Source organism: Quercus suber, unplaced genomic scaffold (assembly GCF_002906115.3).
Source record: "Quercus suber isolate HL8 unplaced genomic scaffold, Cork oak 2.0 scaffold_180, whole genome shotgun sequence".
Taxonomy (NCBI): Eukaryota; Viridiplantae; Streptophyta; class Magnoliopsida; order Fagales; family Fagaceae; genus Quercus; species Quercus suber.
The window spans coordinates 966,293-983,046 of NW_027069639.1; the positions used below are offsets into that span (position 1 = coordinate 966,293).

Here is a 16,754-nt window from a genome sequence, read left to right on the forward strand (position 1 = left end):
GGCAGGGAAGTTGCCTTTGCTCTTCCCCGACTTGCAGCAGTTACAAGTTAAAAACTGAAAATATGCTGCAACTTATCAGCCATCATCTGATCTCAATTACCCAATTAATAGCACTAAAACAGTGCCATATACCAAAAATGCAGGCAAATCATGTCAAAATCATCATCATCAAATTTTTTTTCCTTGATGCATTATTATTTTCTGTTATTTACTCATCGATTTTTTTTTAGACGCCAAATGCAGCTGAGAGAATGCCTACCTGATCTGTCACCACATATTTTATTATTATTAACTTTTTTATAAATGGAATTCATCATTGAATGCAATTTTACTGAGACAAAAATGTTATTAATGCAGAAATTGCTTAGTATGATAACAGAGAACCTTTTACCAAAAAAAAAAAATAAATAAATAAAATAACAGAGAACCTCGCATGTAAATATGTCTCAGCAATCTCGTTCAAATTTACTGCAGCTTTTATTCCAAATACATTGAAACCTAAAGAGAAAACATAAAATTAAGTAAAAAGTAACAACTTTTAGTTTTACATGATATATGGAAAAAGTAATGCTCTAAAACGTTGTAATTATGCCTAACCCTTTCTTCTTCTTCTTCTTTTTTTTTCCCTGTAACATGATACGGCATTTTATTCAAATAACGGAAAAATTAGATTCTTATACCTAACCAAATAAACTCAATAAGCCACGAAATAAGCAAGCCAAACAAAGATAAACTACCATTAGTACCACACACTTTGCTGCAACTACCCTATCATTAGTGCCTCCGCCCTTGATATTTGCGTGCTCGTCTATGACGGTATTTAATTCCAAGATTCAGTTGAGGGAAGATCCTGATAAGAATGTCATCAACGTGTGTGAAATACCATCTACTCCATCTCTTCCATAACATAAGGGGCCAAATGACAATCACAAAACCAAAAATAAATCCTAGTTCTGCACTTAAGAAATTCAAATGAATTTCTCTAGAATTCGAATGAGTTTCTTGAAATGTTGGAGGTGGCGATCTTGGCACTAGAGCACAATTTTTATTCAAAGGAATACCGCATAATCCTCTGTTCCCTTCATATGAATCATTTGTAAACGTAGAAAATTGCATGCCTTGTGGAATTGGCCCCACCAATTGATTGAATGAAAGGTTTAGGAATGAAAGGAAAGTAAGACTATCTGCAAGTTGCACAGGGATCTCCCCTGTAAGGTTGTTGCTTGACAAGTCCAATGATTCCAATTGAGTCAAGTTGCCCAGAGATGGTGGAATGTGGCCTGTAAGAGCATTACGCGAGAAGTTGAGAATTCGTAGCGATTTGAGCTCTCCTATTTCTTCTGGTATTGTCCCATTAAGATTGTTGCAGGATACATCAATCAAAGTGAAAAGAGTTAAAATCTTAACCAGCTCAATGTCTAGACCTTTAATGGTAACTCTTATCATATCTTGATAATAATTTTGACCAAATTGTAGGATTGGAATTTGGACATCATCCATCATTGCTTTCCAGGCAGAAAGGGATCCTCTTGGAAGCTGACCAGTAAAATTGTTTGAAGCCAGGTCAACAATTTGAAGCATCGGCCAAGAGGTATTTGGCCCTCCACAATAAATGGACCCATAAAATTTGTTAGATCTCAAGATAAGGACACGCAATGAGGATATGTTCTTCAAGTAACATGGGAGGGCATCCTTTAGTTGGTTGTTCCCCATATCCAGGACCTGCAAATTTTTGCATTTCTCCAAAGACTTTGGCACCGCTCCTCCTAATTGGTTTCCATTGAGATTTAGAGTTTGTAAACCACAGTTAACTGGAAACGAATCAGATATATTGCCACTGAGTTTGTTTGTCCTCACATTCAGCACCACTAGAGTCTCACTCATCTCATAGAAGCATTGGGGAATTGTGCCACTCAATAAATTACCTGACAGATCAAGAAATTGAAGATATGTAGAATTGCATATTGATACAGGGATACTGCCAGATAATTTATTGTTTGAAAGAGATAAGAAATAAGCAAAAGTAAGGGAGCTGCCAATGCCAGCAGGTATAACAGAGCTGAAATTATTCCTCGAGAGATCCAGATATGTGGCAGATGGTAGGAGAGTTGGGAGTTGCCCCTGGAGTTGGTTGGAATGAAGATCTAGGATAGTTAACGTAGAAGGAAGATTGGGCAAAGGCCCTTCCAGAAGGTTATACGAGAGATTTAGGTAAAAAAGGCCCTGAAACTTCGATAAGGAGGAATTAAAAGGCCCTGAAAGATAACAATCAGACATGCTCAACACCCTTTGATTTGGCACTGATGAAGATAAGGCCTGACACCACTCATTCCCTGGGGCTGATATATTTACACCATCAAGATTAAGTTCCTTTAGTTCCCCAAAATTCTGAACTAGCATAGCTAAATTTGGTTTTTCAATTTTCAGCATAGAATCACTCAAATAAGAATAGGTAGACAAATCAAGGGTAACCAACCTGCTCAAGTTCGAAATCTCAATGGGAATCTGCCCCTCAAAGCCAGCGTTTGACAGGTTCAAATAAATTAAATTCGTCAGATTGCCAAACTGAGATGGAATCAAAGAAGAACTCAACTTGTTATAAGCCAAATTCAGGTTCTCGAGATACTGGAGACTGAAAAGGCTTGAATTGTGAAGTCTACCAGAGATGGATTCGTTGAACAGGTTGAGACCAATAACACGTCCCTCCTCGCTGCAGCTTACACCTTTCCACAAACAGCAATTTTGACTCTCATTCCAGTGTACCAGTTTTGTGGACAGAGTACTACTGAATTTGAGGCTGTTCTTCAATCCGATCAACAAATCTCGCTGATCATGAAGACATTGGTCAGACACGACAAAGATACCAAAGTTGGCAAACAGTGAACATATGGTGATCAAGTAAAGCCAGGAAAAGAACGGAATTTTCATTGTAGACTGTATAAGATACACTCTTACAATCAAGAATTAAGAGTGAAGAAATTAATGGTTGGTTCAGGAGGGTATAGACCTATGAACATGGCCTTAATGACCTGTGGCTCAAGTCTTGGTGGTCCCAAAACCACTCGGTTTTGGCAATTGGCATGGCTAGTCAAGAATGGGAGGTAAGATGATTGCAACTTCGCTTCACTTGAAGTAATGGTGATAGGCTTTCGGACAAACTTCGTAGACTCAACACACTGTCTCTAGCGTAGACGATGTAGTTGTCATAAGTCATTGTTTTTTTTTTTTTTTTTTTTTTTTTGTTTTTTTTTTTATTTTTTTTTTATTGCATGTATTATTAAATTTGCTTTTATATTTTGCTAGATTTTGTTTCAATTATTTCTTAAACGGCTGAAATTGAGCAGGAATTTCATATTCCAAATAAATTGATTTAAAATATACAACTTAAAAAAAATAACCACAAATTTCCAAGACCATTATTTCCTAGTGGCGTTGCTTGGAAGAACTCAAATTTAAATCATCCCTCACAATTTTTTGTGAGAAAAAAAAAAAAAAAGAGTTATATAAATGACAATTTTGTATTAGTAGTTAGTGCATCACCGATATAAAGTAAACTAGTGCTAGACCTACGGGATGTGTGGGGATAAATAATTATTTTGTATAGTAATATAACGTATAATTATTTCTCTAAAATTTTTGAAGGTAATTGTTCTCCCTAAAAATTAAAGAATTTCTATTAAGTCTAATTAGGTTTGTTTTGGTCTTATTCAGTCCACTCAGTCAATTTCGGTCCCCTTCAGTCCATTTTAGATTAATTGGAACTTAAATTGATTCTTTTTGTAGGTTATCTTTTCAAGTTTAGTTCAAAAATTCTTTTTTTTTTCTTAATTTTTCGGATTGAAAAGTAAGAAATTTTATTATATTCAAGCTAAACTCTATAGTTTGGGTTAAAAAATACAAAGAAAATAGATATTAGAAATTAGAAATATGAGCCTTAAATGCAATAAAAATGATATATATTCAAAAGTCTCATTTGGTTCACATTGGTTATATTCGGTCCATTCTGGTCCTATGCGATCCATACAGTCCTAATCGGTCCATTCGGTCCTATTTAGTCCATTTTGTCCACTAAAGTTATAGTCGGTCCATTGTGTCTTATTCAGTCTACTTCGGTCCATTCAGTCTACATTGGCTTTATTCGGTCCATATTGGTCATATTCTGTCCATTTCAGTCCTAGAGTTGAGTCTTCTTCGGGTGTTGCACCTCCTCCTCCTTCTTCTTCTTCAGGTGATCCGGCTGCTGACGAGTTTATTGATCTGAATGCTGCTGCTGCTCTTCCACCTTCTACTTTGGATGATTCTAGCATTTGTCGTATGTTGGACATTGTCATGATCGTTCAGGCGGCTCATGGTCAACTTTTGGTGGACGTTCTCACGAAGCTTTAGGCTTTGCGTGTAGAGTTGGCGAGTTTTAGATGGTCACCTCCACCACCTCCTTTTGATGATGAGTCTTGATTGCCCTTTGGCAATTCATCACAAAAAGGGGGAGTACATATGGTGGAGATAGGGAGAGTTTTTTTTTTTTTTTTTTTGGTGTTGTGCACACCGAAAATGGAGCTGATGGGCTTGGGCTCACTCGGACTCACAACTTATTTGTATGGTGGGTTTGGGTTTCCTACACTGGGTTGTCCTCGGCACAAAGACTCAATGAGATCACTTTTCTCTTCTCAACTGCCTGAACCACCTTTCTGCTACCTTCCCTTTCTTCCTCTATCTTTTTGCTCTCGCCTAAATTTTTCCAACCCCCTCTTCTCCCCAAGCTTCTCATATTTATAGTTCAAAATTAGTGGATAGGTTATGATCACTTTCTAGTTAGTGCAGCGGGTGGTCCAGTGTTATTGAACATAAGTGGGTGGTTAGGTGGGAGTAGGAAACAGTGAGTATGGCTTCGGAACTTGGTTCCCACTTCCATAGATATGCTCGGCGGAGGTGCGCCCAAAGGCAATGCCGGGCATACCCTGCACGTCATGCTCGGACGCCGCCCGCGACAATGATCGGTAAGGACTTACTGAGCATAAACAGGAGGCGAACCTTGGGCCAGCATTTTGTGTAGTTTCGGGATGGGCCCGCAGAGAGGGAGAGAATAGGAGTATAGGCCGTATCTTCATATGAGAATAAATGGCCCAAGTGGGACCGGGTATGTGTGCCGTACAGGTGCTTTGGAGCTTTAGATTATATCTAGGTGCTTCACATTATACTTATTTTTTTTTGCTTATGATGTATTTATTTTAATATCTTTATTTTTTATGAGTTATATATGATAGGGGGAGACATTATTGTTTTAAAACCCAGATCTACCTAGTAAATACTCGATGTGAGATTCATCACACACCTACACACATCACACAATTAATCAAATTGGGGTATCACAATCTGTCATGCCTCACCCCCATATGCATGATATTGTCCTCTTTGGACGGCTTGAAGGCTCTCTTAGTCCCTTAAGGTTTTGTTCTTCCCACGTGACACCAAGCCTCATGGGAAAAGGCCTCATACACAACAAGGGAGGGCATTCCTTATAAGCACATTCCTATGTGCTTCCTTAGGCAATGTGGGATTCCATGAAATGCAAGACCCCCTTTTGGGTCACTACAATCCACTCCCCTCACGGGTATACGCGTCCTCACGTGTGAGGCCCACACTTCCGGCTAGGGCATGGCTCTGATACCATCTGTCAGATTGTGATGCCCCAATTTGATTAATTGTGTGATGTGTGTGAATGTGTGATGAGTCCCACATCGGGTATTTACTGGGTTGAACTAGACTTTATTAACAACTGCAAAGAGCCTCAATTGTGACTAATTCTTTTGAGGTATATCGCAGATGTGGCTAGTGCTTTTCCTTGGGTCGTTACATATGGTATTAAAGCTGGCTCGGTAACCCCGTGTGAGCTCGGAGACATTACTCCATAAAGTGGGCCCTAACGAGGACGTTAGGGATTTAAGTGGAGGAGATTTTGATGCCCCAATTTGATTGATTGTGTCATGTGTGTGAGTGTGTGATAAGTCCCACATCGGGTATTTACTGGGTTGAACTGGGCTTTATTACAACTATAAAGAGCCTTAATTGTGATTAGTCATTTTGAGGTATAGCGCAGATGTGGCTAGCACTTTTCTTTGGGTCGTTACATGCTGTCTACACTTGCAACTGATAGATAGTAGTTAGGTTGAATTATTTTTGTTGGGCAATTGTATTGTAATGGGCTATTTTTGTAACTTTGAGCATTATGTTTTATTATGTGTTTTGTCACGGATTGCCAAAGGGGGAGTTTGTTTGGTTCTAAGGATTTAGGATTTAAATGTATTAGAACTTCAATGTGTAATGTTGGCAAACCATGATCAAATAGTAGAGTCTAGAATTAGGCTGCTCAAAGTGTGTTTATATGTAAAGTTGGTATTGAGTGTACTGCAAGATTTATTATGTAAATCTGAAAACTCGATCGATCGAAAATTATACTCGATCGATCGAAGCTCGAGTAGATTGTTTTTCTGCAGATTTTTCCAACTCAGCCCAAACCCATATGACGTGTAGAGTTTTATATTTTGTCTTAAGTATAAAAGGAAAAACCCTAGCCACGTTTTGTAGTTGTTGTTTATGTTGTGTGTATGAATCTCTTATGAGATCTAGAGGCTTTTACCTTCATACATACTTAGGGTTATCAAGATCAAGATTGATGTCGAGAGCTTGGTGATCATTTCAGTTGCTGCATAAAGAGCTTAAAGAAAACACAAGTGGGAGTACTTGTGGTTGCTATGAATCTAAGAAAGAAGTAGTCTGTGGACTCGGAGTTGTCACGTGGTCATGGTAATAAGTTTTCTACTCGAGTTAGCAATAGGATGTTAGTGGTCTAAGTCACTAGTGTAAAACTTCAATTCTTTCATAGTGGATCTGTTTTACCTTGATGATAGTTAGGTTAAATCATCCCCAGGTTTTTTACCAGTTTGGTTTTTCTGGATTATCATATCGTTGTTTTATTTATTTTCCGCACTGTTTCAATGATATGATTTACTTGCGTTAACCTAGATCTAAATAATTTACCTAAGTTAATCACTTGGCTAAATAATTAGGTTAATTTGTTTGTGTTTAAAGGGTCTAAAAACGTACAATATATATAAAGATATATATATATATATCTTTATATATATTTTGCTAAGTAATTTCACAATAAATATATTAAAACATAAATACTAGGAAAATAAAATTAGTTATTTTTTAATATAAATAAATAAGTAAATAATTCATTAAAACCTATATTTAGGTGGAACGTTTAATGTATAGTACTTATTTTTCTTTCATAAAAACAGTGACACGTGACGCTAATTACAAGATTGAGCACTGGTTGGACCAAATGCTCTCACATATGAATGTGATTGAGCACTGGTTGGACCTCATCTTCATCATCCAAGATTGCCTTCGTAGAAAAAGGATTCTATTTGAAGTTGACCAGTAAATTTGTTTAATGAAGCTAGATCTACAATTTAAAGCAGTGGCCAGTTAGACATTTGATCATCCACAATCAATAGACTCATAAAATTTGTTTGATCGCAACACAAGGACATGTACGCTGGATATTTTCCTCAAGTAACACAGGAAGAAGGCATCCTCAATGTGGTTGTTACAATCAGATGTACTCCTAGAATATAGGTACTTATACATGTTTGATGTTCTTATCAGATTCTGTTGGCATCTCAAGTTTGAATCCGTGCATGAGTGCATCTAAGATGCATGGACAATGCACATAATAAAATAAGTTCATCCCACCCATCCCCGAAGCTTCTACTAGACCCACTTAATATTTTTTTCCCAATCTCTCTGCCAGTGAGGCAGGGATGTTGCCATTGCTCTTCCCTGACTTGCAGCATTTAAAAAGTTAAAAAATGACAATTTGCTGCAGCATATAAGCCACCATCTGATCTAAATTATCCAATCAATAACACCAAAACTACGGCCTAGCGTAATACAAAAAATGCAGGCAATATCATGTCAAAATCATCACCATCAATTTTTTTTTTGCTTGAAATATTATTATTTTCTGTTAATTACTCATCCAAAAAAGTTATTAAAAAAAAAAAAAACCACAAATGCATCTGGGAGAATGCCTACCTGGTCTGTCACCACATATTTTATTATATTTTGTTTTATAATTTTTTTTTTTTTTTTTAAAGAAAGTCACCACATCTTGTTGAATGCAAATTTAGTCAGACAAAAATATGTTATTAATGCAAAGATTGCATAGTATGATAACAGAGAAACCCACATGTAAACATGTCTCAGCAATCTCGTTCAAATTTATATACCTACACAATCTCTTTGATTTTCTTCTTTACTGCAGCTTTTATTCCAAATGCATCAAAACCTAAAGAGAAAACATTAAATTAAATAAGAAGTAACAGCTCTTGCATGACATACCGAAAAGGTAACGCTCTAAAAAGTTGTACTTACACCCAACCTCTTTTTTTTTAGAAGAGTGATATGGAATTTTATTCAAATAACTGAAAAATCAGAAAATAACTGGAAAATTAGATACTTATACCTAACCAACTAAATTAGCCATAAAATAAGCAAGCCAAACAAAGATAAACTGCCACTAGTACCACACACTTTGCCGCAACTACCGTATCATTAGTGCCTCCGCCCTTGATTTATGCGTGCTCGTCTTCGACGGTATTTAATTCCAAGATTCAGTTGAGGGAAGATTCTGATAAGAATGTCATCAACATGTTTGAAATACCATCTACCCCACCTCTTCCAAATCATAAGGGGCCAAATGACAATCCCAAAACCAAAAATAAATCATAGTTCAACATTTATGAAATTCAAATGAATTTCTTTAGAATTCAAATGAGTTTCTTGAAATGGTGGAGGTGACGATCTTGGCCCTAGAGTGCACTTTTTATTCAAAGGATATCCACATAATCCTTCATTCCCTTCATAGGACGCTTCCGAAAATGTGGCAAATTGCCTCAAATTTGGAATTTGTCCCACCAATTGATTGAATGAAAGGTTTAGAACTTCAAGGAAAGTTAGACCATCTTCAAATTGCATAGGGATCTCCCCAGTAAGCTTGTTGCTTGACAAGTCCAATGATTCCAGCTGAATTAAGTTTCCCATAAATGGTGGAATGTGGCCAGTAAGAGCATTATGCGACAAGTTGAGAACAAGTAGCGATTTGAGTTTTCCTAATTCTTCTGTTATTGGCCCATCAAGATTGTTGCAGGATAAGTCAATTGAAGTGAATAGAGTTAGAATCTTAACTAGCTCCATGTCTAGACCTTTATTGGTAACCGTTATCACATCTTGATAATAACATCCCATGACTTCTATTTTTCCATATTGGAGGTGTTCAAATTGTGACTGGGCATCATCCATCATTGCCTTCCAGGCAGAAAGGGATTCTCTGGGAAGCCGACCAGTAAATTTGTTTGAAGCGAGGTCAACAATTTTAAGTATTGGCCAAGTAGTGTTTAGCCCCCCACAATCAATGGACCCATAAAATTTGTTAGATCGCAAGATAAGGACGTGCCCCTTGAAGTAGTTCGTTATTTGATAATTCAAGCGTCTGCAGTGTAAGAATTTGAAAGAAATTTTCTGGAAATGTTCAATTCAATCCACAATGAACGAGATTCAAGGACGTCAAACTTAAGAAATTTGCAAAAAATTCTGGAACTGGAGCATTTAAGGGATTACCAGAAGAATAATTGAGAGGGCTGAAGCTCTGAAAAAGACGGATCCAAAGGCCCTGAAAGATAACAATTAGACATGCTCAACACCCTTAGATTTGGTGCTGAAGAAGATAAGGCCTGACACCATTCATTCCCTGGTGCTGATATATTTACACCATCAAGATAAAGTTCCTTTAGCTCCCCAAAATTCTGAACTAGCGTAGCTAAATTTGGTTTCTCAATTTTCAGCATAGAATCACTCAAATAAGAATTGGTAGACAAATCAAGGGTAACCAACCTGCTCAAGTTCGAAATCTCAATGGGAATCTGCCCCTCAAAGCCAGCGTTTGACAGGTTCAAATAAATCAAATTCGTCAGATTGCCAAACTGAGATGGAACCAGAGAAGAACTCAACTTGTTATAAGCCAAATTCAGGTTCTCGAGATACTGGAGACTGCAAAGGCTTGAATTGTGAAGTCTACCAGACATGGATTCGTTGAACAGGTTGAGACCAATAACACGTCCCTCCTCGCTGCAGGTTACACCTTTCCACAAACAGCAATTTTGACTCTCATTCCAGAGTACCAGTTTTGTGGACAGAGTACTATTGAATTTGTGGTTGTTCTTCAATCCGATCAACAAATCTCGCTGATCATGAAGACATTGGTCAGACACGACAAAGACACCAAAGTTGACAAACAGTGAACATATGGTGATCAAGTAAAGCCAGGAAAAGAACGGAATTTTCATTGTAGGCTGTATAAGATACATTCTTACAATCAAGAATTGAAGAGGTGATGAAATTAATGGTTGGTTCAGGAGGGTAAAGACCCATGAGCATGGCCTTTTTGACTTGGTGACCAAAAAGCAAAAATAACTCGAGTTTGGCACAGCAGATCAACAGAGTGTAGAATGGGAGGTAGATGATACTTTGCTTCAATTGGAGTAATTGTAAAAATGGTGATGATTGATGTTTGAGAAATAATTGGCTCCAGCGTAGGGATTACAATGTAGTTTTCTCATTTCTGGCAAACTTCGTACTCAACACATTGCCAGTGGCTCTACTGTAGACAATGTGGTTGTCACTCATTGCTCCTCATTAGTCATTTTACAAATCATTCCCTAAAGATTTTGCATGCCTGTATAATTTGTTAGATTGAAAATCTTATTAACCAAGGCTAGGATGCATGGTTAATTTGGGTAATAACTGCTAACTGCTAAACCAACAAAGATTCATATTACGTGAGATATATTTATATTTTACTCACATTTTTTTCAACTATACTGGAGAGGAGGATGTCCCGCGTGCAAGTACATTATAAGTTTATTATATCAAAAAAAATTTGTAAGAAATTATCTTTATAGTTTAGGTATAATACTCATTAGATTTTATTTTATTTGAGAATTAGTTATATTACATGTCAATCAAAAAGTTTCTCAAAAAAAAAAAAAAAAGTCATTTATAAAAGGGGAGTGTAAATTATTATAATTGATATAATTCAGTACATAAATATATGTTTGAATGAACTCAAAAATATTTAATTAAATGTTTTGCTAATTTTTGTTTTGATTATGGCTAAAATAACTAAACTAGAGCTTCAAAGAAGTTCTTTTTAAAAATAACCTCACAAATTTCAAGACCCTTAAGTTTTAGTGCCATTGCGAGAAAAAACTCAAATTTAAATTCCCTCCCAACCTATTGTGAGCAAAAAAGAAAAAAAAATCATATAAATTTCCCTTCTACAATAATAACTAGTACACCAACTATAAAAAGATAATACCTAGAAATGAATGCAAGTAGCACATTAAACACATAGAAATTAATTATTATAGTGTCATAAAAAATTAAGAGTATTCTATTCCTTCAAGAAATGTGCCATATGACAAAACTTTAGACTATTGCAGCTTGGAATAAAACTTTTGGAACAAAATTATTATTTGAGAACTTGGGATAACATATACTAGACCCCTTTTATTTTGAATATTTATCAACCAAGGCATTAGCAAGCCATTTATGATGCACACAACAATACTATTGCAAAGAGATGGTAGCTACTTTGATTTGACCCACCAATTTGTGTATATATTCAAGGTTCTAAATCAATCATCACACACCATGTTTCAGTTTGAGTAATTCATAGAAATTTGATGCGTCCCCAATGTCCCGTATCAAGGTCCTTGTAGATTTGTAGATATTTCATTGGCTAGAATGACAAGAAAATTTTTGCGTAAGATCATTATTGTTGAGAAATCCGTTAGTGTTCTTGCTAATAGGAGCCTCTAATTATTTTTCCGAGAAATAGGTAATTCACTAATTCATAGCAATCGTGAATTTTAGTCAAAGTATTTTCGTTAATGGGAGGCAAACAACTTGTAGTTTATTCCTTTCAGCGTTTTTCTTTTGTGAAAATTTTTAATTTCTACTAAGAGCTCGATTGGATAAGCGTTTTGATGATCAAAATGCGCATTTTTGTATGAAAATGCTAAAAGTCAAACGTTTGGCATTGCGTTTGTAATGAAATCACATTTTCAAAATGCCAAAAACTCACGTTTTCAAAACACAATGAGCTCAAGCTTTTTCAAAAACACTAGTGAAAACGCAAATATGAGTTTACTGTCAAAGTTCTTTTTTAAGTGTGAAATTCTTAAAATATCCTCACAAAATTGCATAATGACCAAAATACTTCAAAAAAAATTTATTGGCTTTGACACCATCGATCTCCTCTGTGCTTTTGCCCAGTTGCCTCTGTCTATTTCCTATCATCCAGTTGTTCACTTTTTGTTCCCTTGTCTCCCTTAGCTTGTTGCTTCGCTGTCATTGCAAGGATTAGTTGTCCTCACTGTTTTGCTTGACTAGAATCTTATGGGCAAGGGTGAAAATTGGAGCTAAAGAAAATTAATGGGTGGCGCTGTAGGGTTAAGAAAAGGAAGACAAGCAAGTAGAAAAGTAGTGATGTGGTAGTAGGCCTGGAGAAGATATACATGGGCAAAATTATTGGTAGGAGTCTAGGAGATAGATTCTTTTAAATTGAGTGTCCTTTTCTTTTATTTATTTATTTATTTATTTTAATTTTTTTTTTAATTTTTAAGAAAACTTTTTCTTATTTTATAACAAGTCATTACCCTAAAAAAAAATGCTATTATTATATGCCTTAAGTTACAAGATGACAAAGGAGCCTTAACAACATAGTTATGCCAATTTTGGTAAATTACACCTACCACATACATTTTACACCAATTTTATCCAAACATTTAGTTTATAGAAACCACACTTTATAAAAACCACACTTTTTTATGGTTTTACCAAACGGTTAAGTGTGATTTGATAAATAGTATTTTCAAAACGCACGTTTTAAAAACACTATTTTTTTAAAATACACTTTTTAAAACAGCATATCCAAACAAACCCTAAGCCAGCCTTTTAGCGGTGATTAACTATCCCAAGAGTGGACGGGCTTCTATAAGGATAGTTGAAAAGATTAACTAGAAAATTCCAAAGGCTAAATGCACAACACAACCTTTGTCAGCATTTTAACATTTTCTGTTATGGTAGATGATAGTGGAAACGCATACTGAACCACAAGTTGTAACACTCCCGGGTTCAGCATAAAAGCAGCTCAAGCAAGTCTAATATTTGGAATAGGGTTGTAGCTCAAACATTTGTGCCACACCGCACAGTACCTAAAATTTTAAATCTCAATTCTCAGCAAAGGGAGTCTGGTGTTTAGAAGTTAGAACAGAGGAATTTCATGATTATTTTCATCTCAGGGTTTGATGAAATTGACGAGACCATGGAGAGAAATTAGAGGTCAACAAGCATAAGAACAGTACAAATTTCTTTTTCCTTTTCTTTTCTTTTTTTTAAAAATTTTTTTTTTTCTCTTTCTGAAAAATTTTCATTTCATTTGCATTTCTCTGAACTCAACGCCACCACCCTCTAAACCCGGTATACAATGACAAGTGCAGATCCGCAAGCTATTTACAAAGTTTTGTGCTATCACATTTGCACATACAAATGAATTTGAAACTATAATCTATATATTACTAAAAGCTGAAGCGTAGCATTTAATATTGCTACGCTCAGGTTGAGCCACATCAGCTGCCATGTCATTATAATTCTTTTTCCTGAATTTGTCCTACAATTTAAAATAAGTTTTCTTAAATTTAAAAATACTAATAAAAAGAAAATAATTCCCAACGCTTCGTCTTCCACGGTTACAATTCTAGATGACAACCTTTTGTCTTCCACGGTTACAATTTTAAATAGCAACTCTTTGTGTTCAACGGTTACAATCTGAAACGGCAACCCTTCAACTTCCTAACACTTGACTTTGGCTTTCTAACTCCTTCATCTCTTCTTCTGCTCACACTATATTAATACTGAAAAGCTGGATGATTTAGTTTAGGTATCTCTAAATCTCAGTTGCTCTTGTAGTTGCCTGCATAATAGTTCAATGTAAGAATTAGATTAATAGTGTTTTTTCTTTTTTATTGATTTTTTTTCTTTTTTAATTTTGTTACTACCTCTTTTGTGTTGTGGGTCATATGTATTTAGGTTGGGTATTTGTATTGATAGATGATTATTTGTTTCTATGTTTAAAAATTTTTTTTTTTTTTTTTTTTTTTCCTTTTACTGCTTTGCAAAAATGTATGTACCTTTCTCTTGTGTCCGATACTTTGGTACATATCAGAACTTTCCCTCTCAAGTTTGTCATAATGTCATTGAGTACCCCTCTTTCACTTCCCTGTGACTGGTCTCCTCCTGCAAGCTTTTTATCTCCCAATCATCTGTTTCAGTGTTAGAATTGTAATTGTCATTATGGGCTCGCGAATATACACCAAATAATGCTAAAGTTATAAATTATTTTACAATTTTTTTATAAATTAATAATATATCAATATCCACATCAGTAATTTTAATACTAATTACAGAATTCCAGTTAATTTATTATGTCCATTCAAGTTTTAGAAAATTGTAATTTTCTTTAGAATTTTGGAAACATTATGGCCCATAAGAGCATCCACAATGGTAAATGTTATCTTATTCTATTTTACCATCTTAAAAAGTTACTTTATCAATTATATCATATAATTTTACAGTACTCCTAACATCTCAATTTTTATTTTACAATACAACACAATAAAATAATATATTTCAAAACATAAATAAAAGCTAGCACGGAGAGAGAGACAGAGATTGAGACGTGAGAGAGAGTGGGAGGAGAGAGGATTGAATAAAAAAATATTACTTCTTTTTACAATTGTGCTATAGTACCATCACAAATTTGTGATGGTACTAGAGCACAATTCTACTTTTTTTTAAGATACAAGACATATACAAAACTTGATGTTGGCTTGTTTTTTGCTTTGAATTGTAAATTGCTCAACATATACCATTTATCTTAGGCCACTATGAATGCTCTAAGTGTACACCGAATAATGTTAAAACTATAAACTATTTTACAATTTTTTTTACAAACTCGTCATATGGTAATGTGATGTCCACATCAGTATAAATAATTCCTTTTTTTGTAGGCCTATGAATTATGAGCCATGCAATTGAAAGAAATTCTTTTTATTTTTTATAATCATTTTGAAGGCAACTTTAATTTTAAGTTTTTTTTTTTTTTTTTTGAGATAGAGTTTTAACCTATGGCGTCCGCTCCTAATGATAACTCTTTATTTATCATCAGACTAATATACCAATCAGTTTTTGGTGTAGGTGGGGATTGAACCCCAGATCTCTTATTCAACCATCAGAGACTTTACCAGTTAAACTAATTAGAACCCACTTAATTTTAAGTTTTAAAACAATATTAAACTAACAAACACTCAAAACTATAATACCTTGATGGCATCGAAACAAGCTAGTCTTTGAGAAATATTCCATGACTCCACCCAAATCTAGATCAAGAAATCAATAAAGCCTCTAATTCCCACCGTGTTGTTTGGCTCTTTGCTACTCCCACACTCACGGCTTCTTGGTTACCTCCAACCCAAGACTGGATAAAGATTAATTTTGATTTTTTCTTCATAGATCAAGCATCTTTCATCTTTGCAGTCACTAAGGGCTCCCAAGGCTCGATCCTATCCATTACCACCGAAAAAAGCCTTCCTGTCCCCCTCTACTTAAGCTATTCTTCTTGCCATCTCTGCTATCGCCTATAAGGGAGGTTAGGTCCTCATCTTTAAGGAGACACCAAGTAGTGATCGAGGCTCTTAACAATCCTTCTACGCTTTTAGGTTGGGATTTTCAAGTTATCATCACCGATACTCTTTCTAATGTTTTTATATGAGATGTAATTTTCTATTTTTGTCTCACATCCATGGTAGAAACTAAATTAAAATAATTTTTCATAGAAATTAAATTACGACCATAAAAGGGCTGGGAAGAAAAAGAGGGTGAGAATTTTATATTCCTCCAAACATACAAAGAAAATTAAAGGGAAAATTAATGAGATTTAAAATACATGGATAAGTAAACAACCAATTTCATATAAGGGTGTAATTATATGAAATTGTCTTAATTAATTATTTTAATTTCATATTAATAAGGGTGTAATTATACATAATATTTTTTTCTTCTTTCACAACACAAGGGAAAGCATAATTTTATTTTCAATTATCCATTTTTCTATTAGTTTTATCAAAAACTTATAGTAGAAATTTACCTTCTTCTTTTTTTTTTATATTAGTAAAAAAGGTGAGTGCATTAAGAGTTTTGCTACTCAATTGGAAATGCGAGTGCGATCAATTGTGACTATCCTATATAGGAGTGATAAAAACTCATCTACTTATTAATAAATCAATATCTTAAATACTTTTTTTTTTATGAATATAACTGATAGAAAATGACCATGTCATGTGCACATAACCACTTTACTGTAACAAAAATATTTATAAAATAATATGTGCACAACATATAATCATTTTTTTTAATATCTTACGTACCTAGATGAAAATTGATCCCTCATATAATTTTATTTATCTTCTACCCTTTTTGATAGATCCCTCATGTAAAGTGAATCATGGTATGATCTTAATCACATCTAAAACCCCAATATAAATATTATTTTTTTTTGGTAAACAACC

General features: G+C 34.9%; 1 protein-coding gene across 1 annotated transcript; it reads right to left on the minus strand.

The window, feature by feature from the left end:
- Positions 1–455: 455 nt before the first annotated feature.
- On the minus strand, positions 456–10,586 carry LOC112037266 (receptor like protein 22). The gene is given in 6 exon segments (XM_024070081.2): positions 456–2,965; positions 8,302–8,356; positions 8,410–8,492; positions 8,891–9,272; positions 9,613–9,710; positions 9,712–10,586. Coding segments are annotated over 6 exon segments (3,531 nt in total). The 5' UTR covers positions 10,434–10,586; the 3' UTR covers positions 456–774.
- Positions 10,587–16,754: the final 6,168 nt, after the last annotated feature.